Source organism: Oryzias melastigma, linkage group LG9 (assembly GCF_002922805.2).
Source record: "Oryzias melastigma strain HK-1 linkage group LG9, ASM292280v2, whole genome shotgun sequence".
Classification (NCBI taxonomy): domain Eukaryota; kingdom Metazoa; phylum Chordata; class Actinopteri; order Beloniformes; family Adrianichthyidae; genus Oryzias; species Oryzias melastigma.
The window spans coordinates 19,115,364-19,136,342 of NC_050520.1; the positions used below are offsets into that span (position 1 = coordinate 19,115,364).

Genomic DNA, 20,979 nt, shown 5'->3' on the forward strand with positions numbered 1-20,979 from the left:
AATGGTCTATAGAATAAACGATTGTTCTTACTGAGTTTTTTTTAACTCTCGCGATAACAGTGAGAGCGCGCCAAAGCCAGAAGAACACAAACCTTGCCTGTAAACTTGCCGAAGAAAGCAGGAAGATATACTTCTAGAGTAGCCACTAAGTTTTTCAAATGTGAATTATTCTATTGTATGATACAAAAGTAGTTGTTTTAAAAAATCTTTTAGCTTGAAGAACTATTACATAGAAAATGGTTCTACAAAATAGTGGACGTTACAGAGCGGACCGTGGAGCGGGTGGAGACCAGGAAAACCAGTGAGTGCCCATTCACTAGCACTTGAATGATTGTTTAGACAATAACAGTGTGTTAATAGACTGAAATTAAACGTTTATGATGCGTCTTTGTCTAAACCAGGGATGATGGCTCCTCGATGTCGGCCCTCAAGAGGCTGGAGCGCAGTCAGTTCACCGATGACATGGACGCTCGCTTTGGATTCGACAGGATGAAGGAACCGGGGGAGAAAACCGGCTGGTTGATCAACATGCACCCAGTAAGTTTACGCAATCTGCAGTGAATCAGGGTGACATTTGGAGTGGGTACTGAGCAGTTTGTATATGGGGGGTCTCCTTCTGCAGACAGAGATACTGGATGAGGACAAGAGAATGATCAGTGCCGTGGATTATTATTTCATCCAGGAGGATGGAAGCAGGTTTAAGGTGTGTAACCATTAGAAACATTTGAATATTCAAATATTTAGTTTAATATTTACTATATGATATTTACTCCCTATAGGTGGCTCTTCCTTTCAAGCCCTATTTTTATATTGCTACAAAAAAGGTATTTTTATTTATTTTTATTTCTTCTCATTGCTTCTTTTCACGCAGTTGTGTATAAATAGAGCATTTTTTATTTCCAGAACTGCGAAAGAGAGGTCATATCATACTTATCTAAAAAGTTCCAAGGTAAAGTGTCCAAACTTGAAATTCTTCCAAAAGAGGATCTGGATCTGGTGAGCCTTATTTATTTTAAATCACTGAGAATTTGGTTTCAATTATGTGGACTTACAAAACAACCACCTGCTTTCCTCCAGCCAAATCATCTCGTCGGACTGAAGAGAAACTACATCAAGCTGTCATTCAACACCGTGGATGACCTCATCAAAGTCAAGCGTGAGATTTCTCCCGCTGTGCGAAAGAACAGAGAGAGGGAGCAGTCGAATGATGAGTACACCTCCATGCTGTCAAGGTAGCAACAGTTCCTCTAAGATGAGGTTGATGCAAAAGTTTCTCCGTTATTCTAATGTTTTATTTTTGCTTTAGTGCTTTGTCTGGGGTCGGTGTGACTACAGCAGACGAGGACGGGATCTCAAAGAGCATCGTGGATCAATTAGACAATGTGGTGGATATGAGAGAGTACGATGTGCCTTACCACGTCCGACTGTCCATCGACCTGAAGATCCACGTCGTAAGAACTTTAAATGTTTATTCTTTGGACATCTTGGTTTGTTCTTCTTTATCTTCACTGTCTCTGCCTCCTTCAGGCTCATTGGTACAACGTTCGCTACAGAAGCAGTGCGTATCCACCAGAGATCATTCGCAGAGACGATCTTATGGAACGACCGGTATGACAAATTTTGATTCCTTTTTAAAAAGGGTTAAATCTGTAAGTCGATAAGTTTAAATGAAATCTTCTTACAGGATCCAGTTGTTTTGGCCTTTGACATCGAAACCACCAAACTTCCTCTGAAATTCCCAGATGCAGAGACGGATCAGATCATGATGATCTCCTACATGATAGACGGGCAGGTGTGTTTAGGTTCAAATATTTACTTCACTTTAATATTATTTTTTTAAGTTATGTTGTTTCACCAATTCCTGTTTTATTTCCACAGGGGTTTCTTATTACAAACAGAGAGATTGTCTCAGAGAACATTGAGGATTTCGAGTTCACCCCCAAACCTGAATATGAGGGACCCTTCACTGTTTTCAATGAGGATAATGAGGTTTGTGCCTCTCTTACTAAAAATACCAACAGTTACAGATCTCAGTTGTAAAACAAACTGTTTCTTAACATTGGCTGCAGGCTGCTCTTATTCAGAGGTGGTTTGATCACGTTCAAGAAACAAAACCAAATATCTTTGTGACCTACAACGGAGACTTCTTTGACTGGTGAGTTTGTGTGTTGGTACATGCACAGAACATTATACAATCTTGTCTTCTGGTGAGATTTCACTGCACACTCCCATTATAAGAAAGTCAAATGTTTGAATTGAATTAGGTTAAAATGGAGGAAAATAAACAATAAAACGGCTAAATCAGATGTTTTTTTTTCTTGTTTTTTCTTTAGGCCTTTTGTTGAGACTCGAGCTACCGCGCATGGACTGAGCATGCACAGAGAGATTGGTTTCCAGAAGGACAGCCAAGGAGAGTACAAGTCCAGCCAGGCAATCCACATGGACTGTTTAAGGTGTCAACACACACGACACAATATCAGATTGTTCCGTGTTTTTGATTATACAGATTTATCACAATTTTCTCCTGTATCCATGTATCAGGTGGGTAAAAAGAGACAGCTACTTACCTGTGGGGAGTCACAATCTGAAGGCGGCAGCAAAAGCTAAGTTGGGCTACGACCCAGTGGAGCTGGACCCCGAGGAAATGTGTCGAATGGCAACGGAAGAGCCGCAGGTATTAAAAAAAAAATAATAGGGAAATGTTTTATTCTCTAAAACAAAAATTAAACAGATTTGTATTTTTTTATTTTGTGTCTTCAGACCTTAGCCACATACTCGGTGTCAGACGCTGTGGCCACATACTATTTGTACATGAAATACGTTCACCCATTCATCTTTGCGCTGTGCACAATCATTCCAATGGAGCCAGATGAGGTCTGTTAGAAGCATTTTTATGAAAAAAAAAACAACTCTTAAACCCATAAGCTTTATTTATTTTACTGATTATTTTGTTTTTTTTCAATATTTTTCCACCAATAGGTGCTCCGAAAAGGTTCTGGGACTCTGTGTGAGGCCTTACTCATGGTGCAGGCCTTTCACGCCAACATCGTGTTTCCCAACAAGCAGGAGCAGGCCTTCAACAAGCTGACAGACGACGGTCACGTTTTGGATTCGGAGACCTACGTGGGTGGACATGTGGAGGCGCTGGAGTCTGGAGTGTTTCGCAGTGACATTCCCTGCCGGTTTAAAATGGTACTATCATGTTTTGCAGATTACCACAATCCGACTCTTTCGAAATTAACTGTTTGGTTTGGTGCATTCACAGAATCCGGCTGCGTTTGACTTCCTTTTGAAAAGAGTTGAAAGAACCATGCGGCATGCTATAGAGGAGGAGGAGAAAATCCCTCTTGAGCAAGTTACTAATTTTAATGAGGTGTGCTGGCCTTTTTTAGTTCTTTTCAGGGTTTTTTTCGACTTTTTATCCCTGATCACTGTGTTCTGTCAGGTTTGTGATGAGATCAAAGAGAAGCTGACTTCCTTGAAGGAGGTTCCAAACAGAATTGAATGTCCTCTCATTTACCATCTTGATGTCGGAGCGATGTACCCCAATATCATCCTCACAAACCGACTGCAGGTAAAGGTTTTACCACTGTTCAAAATGCATAAGCTGCATGGATTTAGAATTCATTTCTCTGTATATATTTTCCATAGCCGTCTGCTATGGTGGATGAAGCCACCTGTGCTGCTTGTGACTTTAACAAACCTGGTGCAACCTGTCAGAGGAGGATGGCCTGGCAATGGAGAGGGGAAATCAGTAAGTCACCAATAATTCCGTACATTAAAATAGTTTGAATGTTTTTTAAGGTTTCTGTTCTGTTTGCAGTGCCTGCAAGTCGCAGTGAGTTTCACCGGATCCAGCAGCAACTCGAGTCTGAAAAGCTGCCCCCGCTCTTCCCCAACGGCCCCCCCCGGGCCTTCCACACACTCAACCGGGAGGAGCAGGCCAAGCACGAGAAGAAACGTCTGGCAGGTATGCGTGAGGTTTGGGTTTTTGTGCAGTAACCTCTGACCCCAATGTATAAATGGATGTGTCCTTTCTGTGTGTCAGACTACTGTAAGAAGGCCTATAAGAAGACCCACGTCACCAGGTTGGAACAACGCGTCACCACCATCTGTCAGAGAGAAAACTCTTTCTATGTCGACACGGTCAGAGCTTTCAGGGATCGACGGTATGAATTCAAAGGACTCCACAAGGTTTGTTCTCTAAGAGAAATCATGTTAAGTTAGCAGTACGTTCTGCTGTATTATTAGCTATATAATTTTTTGTTTGTTTAAGGTGTGGAAGAAGAAGCTGTCAGCAGCTCAGGACAGCGGAGATGCTGCAGAGGTGAAGCGCTGCAAAAACATGGAGATCCTGTACGAGTCCCTTCAGCTGGCTCATAAGTGCATCCTTAACTCCTTCTATGGCTACGTCATGAGAAAAGGGTAAAAGTCACGAAGCAATGGTCACGTTTGCCTCTGATTTGAGTCTTTAAGTTGCTATGTTTGTGTTTCAGGGCACGCTGGTACTCCATGGAGATGGCTGGGATTGTGTGCTACACTGGAGCCAACATCATCACTCAGGCCAGAGAGATCATCGAACAGATTGGGTGAGTCTCGTAGGGATTTATGTTCTTCGCGAGAAAAGCGTCTTATCCATTGTGGGATAATTCTCCACCACTCAGGAGACCCCTGGAGTTGGACACAGATGGAATCTGGTGTGTCCTCCCCAACACTTTCCCTGAGAACTTTGTGGTGAAGACCAGCAACGAGAAGAAGCCCAAAGTGACCATCTCTTATCCGGGAGCCATGCTGAACATCATGGTGAAAGAGGGATTCACTAACGACCAGTACCACGAGCTGGTCGACCCCGCGTCGCTCACGTACAACACCAGAGCAGAAAACAGCATCTTTTTTGAGGTGGACGGGCCGTACCTCGCCATGATCCTGCCGGCTTCAAAAGAGGAAGGAAAGAAGCTGAAGAAGAGGTGAGGCTATTTACCATTTTGGAAACAAAAGTACGGATCTGAGTGACGGATGTTCTCCGTAGGTATGCTGTGTTCAACGAGGACGGCTCTCTGGCTGAGCTCAAAGGCTTTGAAGTGAAGCGAAGAGGAGAACTCCAGCTCATTAAGATCTTTCAGTCGTCTGTGTTCGAGGCCTTCCTCAAAGGTACCACTTTAGAGGAGGTCTACACGTCTGTGGCCAAAGTGGCTGACTACTGGCTGGATGTGCTCTACAGCAAGGTAAATATGAATGAGATCAAACTGGAAAACTGTTTGAAATATTAAAAATACTTTTATTTATTTTATGTCTCTGGTGTTTTAGGCAGCCAACATGCCGGATGCGGAGCTGTTTGAGCTGATTTCAGAGAATCGATCCATGTCCAGAAAGCTGGAGGACTACGGGGAGCAGAAGTCTACGTCCATCAGCACAGCCAAGAGGCTGGCAGAGTTCCTGGGAGACCAGATGGTCAAAGATGCCGGGCTGAGCTGTCGCTACGTTATCTCACGGAAGCCTGAAGGTTCACCTGTCACAGAAAGGTCAGCTAAAAGACAAATTTTTCAAGATTGTGCCATCCAGAAGCAGCAGTGTTTCCGTTTTTTTATTTTGCTACTTAGCCATGAAAAATATAAAATGTTTCTTTCTCCATCAGAGCCATCCCTCTGGCCATTTTCCAGGCTGAGTCCAGCGTAAAGAAACATTTCCTTCGGAAGTGGTTGAAGATGCCCAGCCTGCATGACCTGGACATCCGTTCTGTGAGTAAAAATCAGCAATAAATGTTTAAAAAATAACTTGAATTACATTAAATAAATAATGATTTCTTAATGATTTGTGCTCTTCTTAAGATCCTCGATTGGAGTTATTACATAGAGAGGTTGGGCAGTGCAATCCAGAAAATCATCACCATCCCTGCAGCCCTGCAACAGGTTCAAGACAAATTCCACACTTTCTCTTCTCTCTTTCCCGTTCTCCCACATGTTTCATTTATAGTTGTCTTTTTTTTTTTCTTTGAGGTGAAAAACCCTGTTCCAAGAGTTCGGCATCCCGACTGGCTTCATAAGAAACTGCTGGAGAAAAATGACATCTATAAACAAAAGAAAATAAGTGAGCTGTTTACCAGTGAGGGCAAGAGGCAGGTGGGTTCATCTGACTGTAAAAAAGACTCTCAACACTCTGAACAGATAGAGTTTGACTCAAATGTTTCCAATCAGGTCATCTTCTTTTTTTTTTTTTATTTTGTCTCCTTAGGTGGCCCACCAGCATCTTGACTCAGACCAACCAGCAGACATTGAGGACTTTGGGGTACCAGCCAGACCTCTGCAGCCGGCTATTCTCATCAGCACTAAGAGGAAGCGAGCTTCACAGGGGGGCGACAGCCAGGTGGAGTCTCAAGATGTTGAGCTCACACAATCCTGGAGAGAAATCCTTGGACCCCCTCCACCAATGGGAACCACAAAGGTATGAAAGTGCAGCTGTGTCAGCAATCTGCATCCTAGTTCCATTCAACAATAAACCTGCGTCTTCCTGCAGGAGGAGCGTCTGGTGTGGCTGCGTTATCACAAGAAGAAGTGGGAGCTGCAGCTGAAGCAAAGGAAGGAGAGAAGGAAGAGAAGGAAGCTTCTGGACGGGGAAGCCCAGCCTGTCGGTGGAGGAGTGATCCGAGACGGACCCACCACCGGGCTGGGGAGCTTCCTTCGCAGAACAGCACGCAGCATCCTCGACATGCCGTGGCAGATTGTGCAAGTAAGGAAAACTGTAAATATGAGGGGATCAGTTAAAAAAAATGAAATTATTTCTAATTTCTATTACATCAGATTGCAGAGACGTCCCACCCTGGTCTGTACAAACTGTGGGCTGTGATTGGAAATGACCTCCACTGCATGAAGCTCAACATCCCACGTGTCTTCTATGTCAACCAGAAAGTTCCAAAGCAGGAGGAAGGAGCTACTTACAAAAAGGCAAGTGAAAAGAAAACAGCCAGAGTAATTTCTGACATTTTACCTAATGTGTTTCTGGGACTGACCTCAGGTAAACCGCATGCTCCCTCGCTCCAACATGGTGTACTACCTTTATGAGTACTCCGTAGCGGAGGACATGTACCAGGAGCACATCAATGAAATCAACGCTGACCTCTCTGCACCAGACATTGAGGGAGTCTATGAAACCCAAGTCAGTCCAGACTCCAGCTTTTACGCTTTTAGGGTTTTTATCAGTTTTATGAAAGTACCAATATTCTCGACTTCTACTCAGGTGCCCCTGCTGTTTCGTGCTCTGGTCCAGCTTGGATGTGTGTGTATGGTCAACAAGCATGTTGTGAGGGATCTGGCTGGCAGGGAGGCGGACACCTTTGATCTGGACCACCTTGAGATGAGGTCGCTGGCTCAATTCAGCTACCTGGAGCCTGGTAAGATTTGAAGTTTTCCTCGTTAGAGCTTTTGTCAGACCACACCTCACGCCAGCAGTTATCTGACATGTGTAACACTGGGGTGTTTGTTTATTTTTTTCCTCTTAGGAAGCGTTCGTCACATGTACTTATATCATCACAATCAAGGCCACAAAGCTCTGTTTGGCCTTTTCATTCCCTCTCAGCGCAAAGCGAGCATCTTCATCCTGGACACGGTAAAACTAAGCTTTCACGTTTTTTGTTGGGGGAAAAAAATGCTTTTCGTCTTTCCAAGAGTAATTTTTGACTTTAATCATTGATTTATTTTAGGTCAGAAGCAACCAAATGCCCAACCTGAGCAATCTCTACTCAGCCGAGCGCACCGCCCTCCTGGAGAAGACGTCAGAGGAGCTCCTGCCCCCAGAGAAGCACACCTTTGAGGTCCGAGCTGAAAATGACATGAAGGCCATCTCCCGAGCGCTGCAGCGTATACTCCTGAGCTACAAGGTCAGAAATGCTCATCACGTCTGAAATCATTGTATTGATTCAGAATATAAAAAGAGATTTTCTGTCTTTATTGTGGTTATAAAGTGAATTTACATCCGATTTAAAGAGCGTTTTTGTTCACTTCACAGGAGGAGCGGCGCGGGCCGACCCTCATCGCTGTGCAGTCAAACTGGGAACTGCGTCGACTTACTGCAGGAATGCCAGTCCTGGAAGAATTCCCAGCTATCCCAGTGCATGTACTGGATGAGATCAACTACAATGTGTTGGATTGGCAACGCCATGGCGCCCGACGTATGATCCGCCATTACCTCAACCTGGACAGCTGTCTGTCACAAGCGTTTGACATGGCCAGGTACAGCCAGCCTTCCTAACATCTGCAGAGTTTATGTTGTTTGGTTTGAAATATATAAACTTGTGTTTGTAGGTATTACCACTTGCCTGTGGGGAATCTACCTCAGGATGTGTCCATCTTTGGCTCGGACTTGTTCCTGGCGAGACATTTACGGAAACACAACCACCTGCTGTGGCTTTCACCCACCGCCAGGCCTGACCTTGGAGGAAAAGAGGCCGACGACAGTCGACTGGTCATGGAAAGTGACGACCGGGGCTCTGTGGAGATCAACGCTCCTGGATGTTTTTCCACGGGTACAAACAACCACCAGGATATCTCAAGAAAAGGCTTGTTTTTTGGAGTTTTGGTTTCTGATTTATCTTCTCTCTTTCTCAGTGTGCGTGGAGCTCGACCTCCAGAGTCTGGCAGTGAACACCATCCTGCAATCACAGCATGTCAACGACATGGAGGGCGGAGCCAGTTTGGGCGTCAGCTTTGATGTGATCCAGCAGGCCTCGCTGGAGGACATGATGTCAGGAAACCAGGGAGCCAGCGCTTTGGCGAGCTACGATGAGACAGCTCTCGTCTCAAACACCTTCAGGTGGACAAATATTGTGATTGAAGAAAATCAACCTTTTCTAAAGTTTCTGTGTTTGACATGTCCTGTTGTGTTCTGTGAGCAGGATCCTAAAGAGCATGGTGGTTGGATGGGTCCGGGAGATCACACAATACCAGAATGTATATGCAGACAACCAGGTGATGCACTTCTACCGCTGGCTGCGCTCTCCCAGCTCTCTTCTGTACGACCCGGCGCTTCACCGCACCCTCCACAACATGATGAAGAAGGTCTTCCTACAGTGAGTTCCTCATGAAAACTTTTAGAGCACATAAAAGTTCTTTTAGCTGTGACTATTTTAGCTTTCAAGAAATGACAGAAAGCAAAAAGTTATATTTAAAAAAATATTCATTAGTGATTATTTTATGAAAGATTAATTATTAGGGGCAGCCTTATTTGTAGTAAGTATGAAAGATATTATCTCCTATTTCTTATTTACCCTTCTGTGATTTATAGATTTGTTTACCTCAAGCCCTGTAATTATGACTATGAATATGACAGTGCACATTAATAAGCAATTGTGGGACAGAACATTATGTCCCTTCAAAGAGGACAGCTGAGTGTTTTTTGTGGTTAAGATGCAGTAATAGAGAAAGGAGCGGATCTATTTTCTGAAAATATAGAAATCTCTAGTTAATTTACAGCATATTGTATTTTAAATTGTACTACTATGAATGAATCTGTGTGAAGTGCTTTAGTTGAAATGGGTTTTATACTTTTCATGTCCCTCATTCATTCAGACTTTTAACGCTCAAGTGATGGACATGTCATCTTCAAAACCCAACAATTTTTCATAGTAAAAGATCATTCAGATGTAGTTCTTTTGCTCACCTGACTAAACTTTACAGCTCAAGTGATCAAAAGTGTAGCTCAGAGAATATGGTTTTTCAAAATAAAAGATGGTTGAGACTCAAAAGAAAAAAAGAAAAAAAAAAGGGTATAATTAATTATTTCGTCCCCGATGTTGATAGGTCCACGCCCCGGAGATTGGAGACCACTGATCTAAAGCACCTCTACGCGCCTTTCAGAAACGCCAACCTGCTGATACCTGCACAACATCTGTGGCATTTTACTGTCGTCTTTTAATCTCGGTTCTTTTTTTTTCTGCTGGCAGGTTGGCTGCAGAGTTCAAGCGTTTGGGCTCCACTGTTGTGTACGGAAACTTCAACAGGATCATCCTGTGCACCAAAAAGCGGAGAATTGACGACGCCGTTGCTTATGTAGAATACATCACCAACAGGTCAGACAGTCCTGGTGCTCTCATTACTTCTATTTTCTAAGAATTTTGCATAATTTTTTTGTTACTTTTTTTCTTGTTTATTAAGTTTTAAAACACAAAGACTTCATCTATTTGTTTTCATTGATTCAGAATTCTGAAAAAGGCTTTAAAAGCCACAAATATTTTTTGGAGAGGAACTTTAATGAGGCGAATATAAAGCAGGAAAAACACTCATTTCACTAATGGAAGTGCTGTAATTGTGGTAATGCTATTATACCATTAGAGAGCAGAAGAATTGCAGGATTCATGTTACAAATATAGATTGTAGTTATGAATATGTTTGTAAAGTAAAGTGAAGCATTTTTATGATAGTATTTAATTTTTCTTTAGAAGTCTATTATTTAAATCTAACTGTGCTGTTTAAAGCCTAACAAACTGATTTCTTTGTTTTCTATCCAGCATTCACTGCAGGGAAATCTTCCACTCTTTGTCCATCTCTTTCTCCCGATGCTGGCAGTTCCTGCTGTGGATGGACCCCTCCAACTATGGAGGCGTTAAGGGAAAGGTGTCCTCTGATGTCTTGTATGGCGAGGTACTGCCGACGGCTCATGAGCGTATTCGTAGTGCGGAAAACTGCGCTCACTTTTCCACTGCGACGGTTGCTTTTAGGACCAAACCAAACAAAAGAAAACCCGACAAGAGGAGGGAGACGAGGATGGCAGTGAGGATGAAGATGAGGACAATGCTGAGGAAGAGGAGGATGAAGGGAGCGATGACGTTGAGAACCTAATTGAGAGCAACTGGAACATCATGCATTATCTTCCCCAGACAGCTTCCTGTCAGCAATATTTCCTCATGATTGTCTCAGGTTTGAAAATATCTACATCTATATTCTTGTTTTTTTCCTGTTTCCAAGTCTGATACTCATCTTTCCTCCATGTAGCCTACATTGCTGCTGTGTACCACAGCATGAAGGAGGAACTGAGACGTAATGCTCCTGGAGCAACGCCGGTCAAGAGGCGGGGAGGAAGTCAGGCTTCCCAGCAGGCATTGGGGGACTCGACTGCACTTCCTGGTGAGACCCCGCTGAAGAGGCTTCTCCAGTTACTGACCCACTCGATTGAAATATCATTTTGTGTCACCGAACTTCCATTATTTTCTAGGGGTCTGCAACCTTTAGCACTAAAAAATCCATTTGGTTAAAAAAAAATAACTCAGCGAGAGCTGCAAATTCCCACCTCACCCTTTAGAAAAATACTCTTTATTTATGCTTTTGTGAACATTTATTATATGTAGCTTCTAAATAAGTGTTATATTTGTTAAATATAAATAAGATTTTTTACTTATTTTATCTTTAGCAGCTGTAAATACAAATTCCTTTCAAAATAAAATATACAATGTGTGTCAAAAACGAAAAATAAGCTTCAACAATAAACGACTCTCACATCAAATTAAACTTTTACTATCATTTGCTCAGTTATCTGTCATGTTTTAAAATCTAAATATAATCAACTGAAGCAATTTGACCAGAATAAGCATTTGTCTTCAAAGCCGACCCCTGGTCTAAACAGACAAACAGTGGCACATTGTTATACGCAAACATTTTTTTTTTTTGTTCATAATTGCTTTTTTTGAATTATTGGAACTGAACAACTGTGATTTTATTCCTTCCACAGGAATGATCTCCTTTTCCCAAGAATATGTAGCCAGCGAGCTGACGCAGAACATCTTCACCATCACTCAGAAAATCCAGAAAAAGGTGACCGGGACCAGAAATGTGGCCCAGACCTCAGAGATGTTCCCGGTACTGCCCGGCTCACACCTGCCGCTCAACAACCCCGCGCTGGAGTTCGTCAAATATGTCTGCCAGGTATGCGGCTGTGTTTTCCAGTATCATCCTTCCACAGCAGTGACAGACAGCGACGGCATCCTTCACTGACCTCCCTCTACGTCGTTCTTCTGCTTAGGTTCTTTCCCTTGACAGTAATATAGTGAATCAGGTGAACAAGCTGAAAAGAGACCTCCTGCGCCTGGTGGATGTGGGAGAGTTTTCCGACGAAGCACAGTTCCGGGATCCCTGCAACTCCTACATCCTGCCGGAAGTCATCTGCCACCACTGCAACTTTTGTCGGGACCTGGACCTTTGCAAGGACCCGTCTGTGGCACAGGTAAACATCCTCTGGTGAGGTTATAACTAGGGATGTCCCGATCCAATCACATGGTTGATCACTATCGGATGTTGTCTACCGATCAATATATCTTATTACGGTCAGTGCTTTATATTTAGAGTTTATTATTCCAGATGAATTAATCACTTTATTTCTCTGTCTGAGAAATAAAAGTAAAAAAAAAAAGAACTACTGTGGTAATAAAACCCAAAATGTGAACCGTAAGAGATAAGTTGAAATAAATATATATGCCATTAAATTAGTTAAGCATTTATTTATTGATATCCAATGTTATTTATTTAATTCCAATTAAAAATAATAAACAACACATTTATTTAATAATAAAATGGCATATATGTTTCAATTTCTCTCTTTTGATCCTCCATAATACATGTTTTATGAAATCATCTACAACAAAGTCATTATTAATTTTAAAGAATTTTAGATAAAGATATGAATCACATTTAGTTAAAAATGTTCAATAGTTCTGAAGATATTAAAGCTAAATTCACTACTCTTTCTCACATGACTAATTGTCACCTTTATTTACTAGATAGTTGGTTTTTACTAGATTAACACTATTTTACACAAGTTCTCTGTTTAAGGGTTAAATGATAAAAGAAGGTTAATGAAATAAAATAAGACAAAAACCTGAATCTGTTCATTTTTAAGATGTGTTCCAAAAGTATCTGATCAGGACTCTGTATCACCAGATACTAAAATGACTTAGAATGGGATTGGGGCTAAAAACACTTGATCAGGGCATCCCAAGTTATAACTGCACCGTCATGCTGGAATTCTGAAGTTTGATGGAGATGTTCTGTTTCTTCTCGTCAGGACGGTGCCGTCGTCCCCCAGTGGTTCTGCTCAAACTGCCAGGCTCAGTATGAAACGGAAACTATTGAGGTGTCCCTGATAGAAGCTCTTCAGAAGAAACTCATGAGCTATACGCTGCAGGACTTGGTGAGAACAATGATTTTATAAATATATAATTTTTTTTTTCTTTAATAACTGTCACTTCTGCATGGTTCTCTTCTGTCTTCAATCTTAATTTGAAATTAATTTACATTTAATTAGAGGTTGTTGAAAACATGTACAGCTTTACTTTTTTATTATTATTATTTAAAGAATCTTCCTGTCTTGTTCTCTAATGTTGATCCCTGTTGCTTTAACACATTTTCCTCTGAAATTCTAATTTAAGGTATGCAACAAATGTAAAGGGGTGAAGGAGGCCAACATGCCGCTCTACTGCAGATGTGCCGGAGACTTCAACCTCACGTTCTCCGCTATGGTTTCTGCTCTCATCCATTTGCCTATTTCAATGCTAAAAGCATATAAAGTTTACCTTTATTTTTTTTTTTACAGAGCTTCTCTGAGCAGATCATGGTGTTTCGGAACATCGCATCCCACTATAACATGAGATTTCTGGAGGAGACCATCGACTGGCTGCTTGAGATGAGCCCTCAGATGAACCAGAGCTCTCACTGAAAGCAGCTTCAAGAGCCGAGACGTTTTCATTCGACACAGACAAGCTGGAGGACAAATGTTTATCTTTTATATTTACAATTTCATCATGTCAATGAATAATAAATACAACTGTTGAAACTTGGTTACTGTGGCTCTTTATGGGAAAGGACCACACAGCCCGGAAACTTTCTCCGTTTGAAGCATATAATCTTACTTTCCCTTTCAGCCGGGAGCTCGTGTGTCCTTTATCCGTGCGTGACCTCAGTGAGATGATCTGCAGCTTTTGTTTATTCTGCCCATAGAACAAACATGAGCCTCATCTCCAAACCTTTTCTCCTCGATGAATGTTTCATAAGCTTCTCTATATTTCATGGGTTTTTAATTAACAAAATTGTGAACTTAATTTGCTTTTTTTTTTTTTTGCATTCTTACAAGTAATTGCACGTCGTTAGTGAGCTCGGGCACAATTATGCATCCTCAGAGAGTCTCACTGACACCTGCTGCTGTTGCAGGATGACGCATAAGGGAATAAAAGCAGTTCATGGCTTGGGATTAATATTTTAAATTTGCTGTTGAGCTCAGCTTCTGCCTATTTAAAACTACAAGTTATCTTATTTGACCTTGGTATACCCATTTTTTTTTTTTTTTTTGAGTCTCAACTTGCGTCATTTACAATTCTCAATGCACCATATTGATTCATAAGCCATGAGTCTCGAGTTTTAAATTGGACACTTGTGAGGCTCTCAAGCACACAGATGGAATCACACTCCCACTCCACAACCTTGTTAGAGAACCAATTTTTATGGGAAGTGTCTGCCTTATTTGATTATTCTTCCTCACAATCTCCTGCATCCTCTCATTTTGCAGAACACACTTCTGTTAAGTCCTTTAGAAGAAACACATCTGAAAGTGTAATAGTGTTGGATGCATACTCATAACCCAAGCATCAACAATTAAGTGATTTATTATTAGGTTGAACATTTGGGACGCATGCTCATAGTTTGTGAGATTTGACAACCAGTTTTTCTGTCATGAAGCCAAGAGTATACATATTTATTTGTGTGCTGTTAGTATTCTTATTTTATAGGCAGTACATAGATAAAAGTAAATATTTAACAATTTATTTCCCCCCCAAATATGACAGAGTTCTGTGATCTATCACTGTCAGTCTTCCCAGTGAGGATCGAAGCAACCTGGGATGCATCAAAGGGGAACGCCGTCTGACAGGTCGGAGTGGTTTGAGCCAAAGCTGCCCATGTAGCTGAGCTCTGTGTGAGCAAGATCTGTGGGGATGAGATCTTCGGGCTCCTTGATCACCTGCAGAAGATGATTAGGATTCAGTTTGAGATTTTTGTCAAGATTTCTGTTAATATTTTTTTTAAATGCAAAGCAGATTTTTCTCTTACTTCATCAAATTTTCTCTCACTGTACACTTCATTCTTGTCAATAAATGTCAACATGATCCAATCACAGATGATCGTACACTGCAAGGGATAAACAGGAATCAATAATTAGAAATCAATTAAATTCCAGCTAATCTTAGCAGTCAGAACTCACAATCCCAACTGAGGTCATGGCCGTGACTGAACTGATGATGGTTGGAATGGGGCTAAACTTTCCAGCCTGCATGGATGCAAGAATTACTCGACATCTATCTCATCAAGATAGAAATAAATTAAATTGACAAATAGGAGGAGTCCTCTTACATGTCCATGAACTATTATATCCAGACGGATACCGTAGGCCTTGATGAGAGTCCGAGACTCCATCCCATTTTTGCTGTAATATTTTGCAAACCTGGACAATCACATAAAAAAAAAAAAAAAAAAAATGAAATGAAAGCTGATTTTTATATATAATTAAAATAAAAGTCAGTGATGGGTGTTGATACAAACCTGTAGTAGTACCCTGAATTGTCATCATCTTTTCTAACATCAAGACGGCGGAATGAATATGTGGGTTTGCAGTATGAAGGATCCAAATCTAAGTTACAGTCCCAGTTGATAAAAACCCCAATCACTCCTCCCTGAGAAGAAATACATTTTTTATTTAACATTACAGAGAAAAAAATGTACACACAAAATTGTGTTTTATTTCAGTAAAATAAAAAATGTGTCTCATTGGGGTAAAAGATAACACTTTATGAGTAAAAAGCTGCTTTAGAGCACACTTTGATGTGAGTTTGGGTGTTCATACTCACAGTCCTGCAGAGCTCACTGAAAGTCTCCCTTGCATGACTTGCAATATATCCCAGACGGAAGTTTGGACAGTACGGATCTGTCTCCTCATTGTAATGACACTTATTTAAGTATTTCTTGCTGCGGCGTCTGTCTAAAGAGTCCTCAATATTTCCCCTAAAGAGGAGATGACCTCAGTTTGTCATCAAGTTTATAGCCAAATACTTGCATGATGTGAGTTTACAGTTTTGAGGGTGACTCACCTCAACACTTTAAATTTGGGGAAGTGGATGTAGTTCCTGATGAACACTGTAAAATTGATGGCCTCCACTAATGGCGGTTCTCTGTTGAAGAGAACAAACGATGCTTTATTCAGAGGGTGAAAAGCTGAGTGGAGGGCAGCTGTGCCCGTTCTGTCTGTGTGCCGAACTCTCGTAATGTCTTTAGGCTTCTGAGTACATGCTTCCCCTTTGTTCTCCAGTTTCCACTCACAGTCTAAACACATGAAATCACAGACAGTCGACAGTTTCCTTATGCATTTTTACTAGATAAATTAGTGGCTCACATCTAGGACCACATTTTCTGGCATCTTTAAATCATTTTTGTTGTGAAAATTATTTGTATTCAATTTTAACATAAATGTAAATGATTTTTCACTCTTCTTGCTTTACCTGTTTGACTCTGAAGTAGGGCTGTAACAATTCATTTTAACTATAATTTGATTTATAACATAGTTTGTTGTTTATGATATGATCATAATAAATATTTGTTCATTTTGAACTATCCAATTGACTGAAGTAAAATCAGATCAGAACTTTTTTAGCCAAAATTTGAGTCAGTGTGACTCAGAGATACTTGAGTACTGCACAGCGCAGGTGAAGTTTACCAGATTCCTTTTATTTCTCAAAGTTAAATATATGTACAAACAATAAAGAAGAAATAATGTTAAATTCATTCGCATTTTAGTTTCATAAAGTTCAGCCCGCTGTTGTTTTTCCACATCAAAATGAAACATATAGAACATTTTTAGAGCACTGTATAGTAACATGTCTAAGTAAAATTCAGCTTTTACACACATTGGAGTGTAAAGATGGATTGATCGTTTTGCTGTTATTACATGTGTGTTGTCTTCTGTGATGGCAAGCCAAATTATATTTCCCAATATCGAGTAAAGCTCAATTTATTTCATTTTTAAATTCTTTTATAGTAATTGATTTGATTCGATTGGATTCGATTTACAACTTGCCTCAAACAGATCAATCTGGTTGTGCAGTATGGATAATAATCTATTCATTGATTAATTCATGGATAAATCGTTACTCCTCTACTTTGAAAGCTTTTTGTGGCAGCTGAACACCATGTCACCCCAGTGCATCTAACAAAATCCCTGTTTAGACTGACAGAAGGAAAAGTTCATGGTTTCAAAAGTTCCTACTAGTTTTAGCTTCTGTGTAACTAAAACTGCATTAAATGTATCCAAAGAATTAAATGAGTAAAAGGATTTACTTTTTGCTTCATTGGTTTTGTGAAACTGTTTTGTGTCCTCATGTTTTAAAAATGAACCTCATCATAGCTTGATTAAGGTTTTTGGCGTCACATTGTGAACTTACCGTACAACAGCGTGCTCTTCAATGGGACACCAGCTTTGGATCTCACAGGTTTTAAAGGTCTGGTTGTAATACTGAACACATTTTCCGGTCCTCCTGCCTGCAAAAGGAATAATAAATAAATTAAACACTGTAGTGTACTTATAGCAAACCACATGTGAAGAAATTCATAATAAAATACCATGGCCGTCAAAGTCAACCTCCCCTTCGATGCAATCTGTGTCCTTCGTACAGTTGGCATTTTGAACATTGTAATACTGTGCAGAAAATAATGCATCTGCTTTCAGGACAATCTTCGTCAACCTTTGTGTTATTGTTTATGAAACCTCAGCTGACTCACCTCTGCACAGGTGCCTTGCTTCTGGTCATATGTGAATTCTCTTCTGAGCAATGTACTAATCACATCACCTCCCTGTGAAGAAAAGTGAAATGAATACCCAGAGCCGTATCCGCCATCACTAAGTAGTTGTGATTTTGACAGAGTGTAACTGATATGGGGGAAGACGTTTTCCCAGCTCACTTCTGATGGACTGGCGTACTCCACCGTGTCCAGTATGTCATCTCCGTGAATCGCTGTGCCTTTCATGAGAGTGTAAATAGAGCTATCTGGATGAGTTTCAGTGTCTTGGTATGCCTTCTGACTGATAAAAACATACCTTTGTGGACAATGGAACAGACAAACACAAAAGTCACATTTTCTCTACTGATGGGAAATTTCATGGGAGGCATCATGTTACATTTGATTTACTCAGCCATGCAGAAGCCAAGAAAAGAGAATGATGCACTCAGCATTCAGTCTAGTTATCTTCCTATTGTCCAAAAAAAATCAGTTTTCACATAATGACATACATAATTGATAAATGTTTTTAGCTCAATTCTGCACAAATCACAATAATCGGTTGCTTCAATGAAAAAAAAATATCCTTGTCTACAAATGTCCCCCTTTTTAAACAAATATACAAACATGCCGACTTACCAGATAAAATAGGTGATTACAAGAAACTGGACCGCCCTGTAAATGACTCCAAGAGTTCTGTTTTTCACCACCATCACTTTGGGGGTTTCATAGTCCCAGAAACCACTGAAGCACTCCTTTAAAAAGTCACGTAGCCCCATGATGACTGTATGAAATGGTGTACTCATATCCATAAAAGTGCTTGAGTCTATTTTGACCCAACAGAAATTATCTTTTTAAGACATTTCTTCTTCTCCCTGTCTGAGGCTGCTCTGGTCTTGTCTGCATTTCGCCGATGCATCCCTGGCATAAGCGTGTGGTACAGAAGACAGGGGGGTGGGGCTTTGACTAGGCTTATACAGTAAATTTATGTTGCTTGAATTGGATCTGTTAGGTAGGCTAAATGACGGGTACACAATCCTCCATATGATTCATCATATAAAACTGAAAAGGCGGACGTTCCACATTATTGAGCAGTTAAACATTTCCAAGCAATATGGGAAAGAAAAATGATCTCTCTACTATGGCAAAGAATTCAATAGTTGAACCCTTTGGACTGTCTTTAGCATTATCCAGATCTACAAAGACTACTTCTACTCTTTCCTATAACTTAATTGAAAGGCGCATCAACATTATTCATCTGTAGTTGCCACATCTCTCTTTTTCTTAAAAATAGGCACCACTTATCACTCCATTCCTCAGGCATCCTCTCATCACTTAAGATCCTGTGTAACAACCAAGTAAAAAACTCCCACTGGTCTAATTTCTATATTTGATTTAGCAAAGATTTTACGTTGGATGCCCTTTCTGAAAGAACCCTCTGTATTTATCTGGGCTTGAGCCCCTCGTGGCTACATTGATCCCAGACATACATCAAGACTCATTTTCAAACTGTATGTGCGGTGATGAGTACTGTGCAGCCCTGGGTGGAGTAATGAGTGATTGGTGGGTGGCCACCATGTCCCCACAAGGCTGCAATGTCAGCAAGGAGGTGGTGGAGTCGTTATTTGGGCTGGAATCATGGCAAGAGAGCTGATCAGCCCTCTTGGGTCCCTGAAAGTGTGAAAATGATCGTTGAAAAGTATCTGGAATTTCTGACTGACAACTTTCTTGCATGGTTCAAATGAAGAACAAAATCATTTTCATGCACGTCACTGTATCATCTCATGCTGCAGAAATACGCCTGCATCATTGGCTGTTATGGCCCCCATTCTCCCCTGACCACAACCCTATTGAGAACCTTTGGAGCGTCCTCAAGCAACATATTTCAGGGTGGGAGGCAGTTCACATCCAAACAGCAGCTCTGGGAGGCTATTCTGAAATGATGTGACATCCCACAAAGAAATGTAAGCAGATACTCTCCATAAAAGTTCAATGGATGCAAGAATTGTGGACCTGCTGCAAACTAAGGGGTCCAATGTCAAAGTGGAACTTGACCTATTAAGATGTTTTTGATTTGAAAAGATTTAGATTTTAGTAAAAACAACCTCCTAATGCAGAAAATTCAACAAATAACCACTTTCAGTTATTTAGAATCTTTTAAGTGTTGTGGAACTCTGTTGTGTTTAATTATGTGGAACAGTGTTTTTATGTTAGGAATGTTGTTTGATAATACTCGTACTATATCATTGCTTCACATAGACATAGTTGCATTTTTTTCTAAGTTCTATCCAATTATGTCTAAGTTGGAATAAGGCAAATATGTCAAAAAGAACATTAGAGCATAGTTTGTCTTTAAATTAAATGGGTCTCCATCTCTATGATTAAAAAATAAACACACCATCAAAGACTATTTCATTCAGACAAGTTAAAGATTCATATTTCTTCTGTCATTATTCAGCAAAAAATATAAATGTTTAGAATATAATACAATGTGGGCTTAGTTTTATTCAAGCACATAGTAATAATAAGTATAAATATAATATTTATTTGAAACGTCAAAATTAAGTGAGGGTATTTTCTCAAAGCAAATTTTTATTTAACTTTTTTTGGGGTCCAAAATATTGACTGGTGTTTTAACAGAGCCCAACAAAAAGTGGATGGTTTCACAAAGTTTCTCAACAGTTTTTTTTTTTTTCTTCTTCTTCTTTTTTTTAACATATCATACAGAACTATGAGACAGAGACTGACTCAAAATTTCTGTTCCATCTTTTTCAAGTTGTCTTCTGGCCAAGACAAAACAAAACATGTTATGTGTAGAAGGTCACCTCTCCAAAGTCATAACAACTTAGCTTCTGTGCAGGTTTAAGGTGGTTCCATTCAGCAAAATATTGTGTCTTTGACCTCTGAGTACGGCTGTCTTGCACTAGAAAATGTCTGGTGACCACCAGAATGTTTCTTATGCATGCAAATGAGAAATTGCTCTGGTAACTGACTGTGAAAAGGTCTCTTTAGTGCAATGACCACTTAGTTTCTAGTGGGTATCAGATATGAAACCAACACCCTACTGTTTTTTTCATACTTCCATGTCCCTTTAGGAGCTCCGTACTTTCAAGGGACATAGAATAATAATAACAAAAAAGTATCGGTTTCTGGTGCCCAGTAAATATTTTCTGGTGGGCTCCAG

The 20,979-nt window shown here is 40.5% G+C and overlaps 2 protein-coding genes across 2 annotated transcripts; one reads left to right on the plus strand and one right to left on the minus strand.

Moving 5' to 3' along the window:
• Positions 1-57: 57 nt before the first annotated feature.
• On the plus strand, positions 58-13,816 carry pole (polymerase (DNA directed), epsilon). The gene is made up of 48 exons (XM_024275825.2): positions 58-301; positions 402-537; positions 623-703; positions 780-824; positions 904-996; positions 1,078-1,232; positions 1,307-1,451; positions 1,528-1,608; positions 1,685-1,792; positions 1,879-1,989; positions 2,070-2,155; positions 2,334-2,453; positions 2,542-2,674; positions 2,761-2,874; positions 2,980-3,192; positions 3,266-3,373; positions 3,446-3,574; positions 3,652-3,754; positions 3,824-3,970; positions 4,049-4,194; positions 4,277-4,425; positions 4,497-4,589; positions 4,665-4,967; positions 5,030-5,225; positions 5,308-5,522; positions 5,636-5,738; positions 5,829-5,909; positions 5,997-6,119; positions 6,232-6,441; positions 6,514-6,726; positions 6,798-6,941; positions 7,012-7,152; positions 7,234-7,387; positions 7,496-7,602; positions 7,697-7,873; positions 8,002-8,225; positions 8,298-8,518; positions 8,601-8,805; positions 8,888-9,061; positions 9,935-10,060; positions 10,499-10,631; positions 10,709-10,907; positions 10,983-11,114; positions 11,716-11,909; positions 12,007-12,207; positions 13,045-13,170; positions 13,409-13,498; positions 13,573-13,816. Exons 1-48 carry the CDS (start codon positions 237-239, stop codon positions 13,693-13,695), a joined length of 6,876 nt encoding a protein of 2,291 aa, XP_024131593.1. The 5' UTR covers positions 58-236; the 3' UTR covers positions 13,696-13,816.
• An 806-nt stretch (positions 13,817-14,622) lies between these two features.
• Positions 14,623-18,872, minus strand: p2rx2 (purinergic receptor P2X, ligand-gated ion channel, 2). The gene is made up of 12 exons (XM_024275814.2): positions 18,435-18,872; positions 17,979-18,114; positions 17,799-17,870; positions 17,640-17,715; positions 17,462-17,558; positions 16,115-16,195; positions 15,875-16,028; positions 15,570-15,700; positions 15,381-15,471; positions 15,232-15,297; positions 15,081-15,158; positions 14,623-14,991 (listed from the first exon to the last, which is right to left on the minus strand). Exons 1-12 carry the CDS (start codon positions 18,605-18,607, stop codon positions 14,878-14,880), a joined length of 1,269 nt encoding a protein of 422 aa, XP_024131582.1. The 5' UTR covers positions 18,608-18,872; the 3' UTR covers positions 14,623-14,877.
• Positions 18,873-20,979: the final 2,107 nt, after the last annotated feature.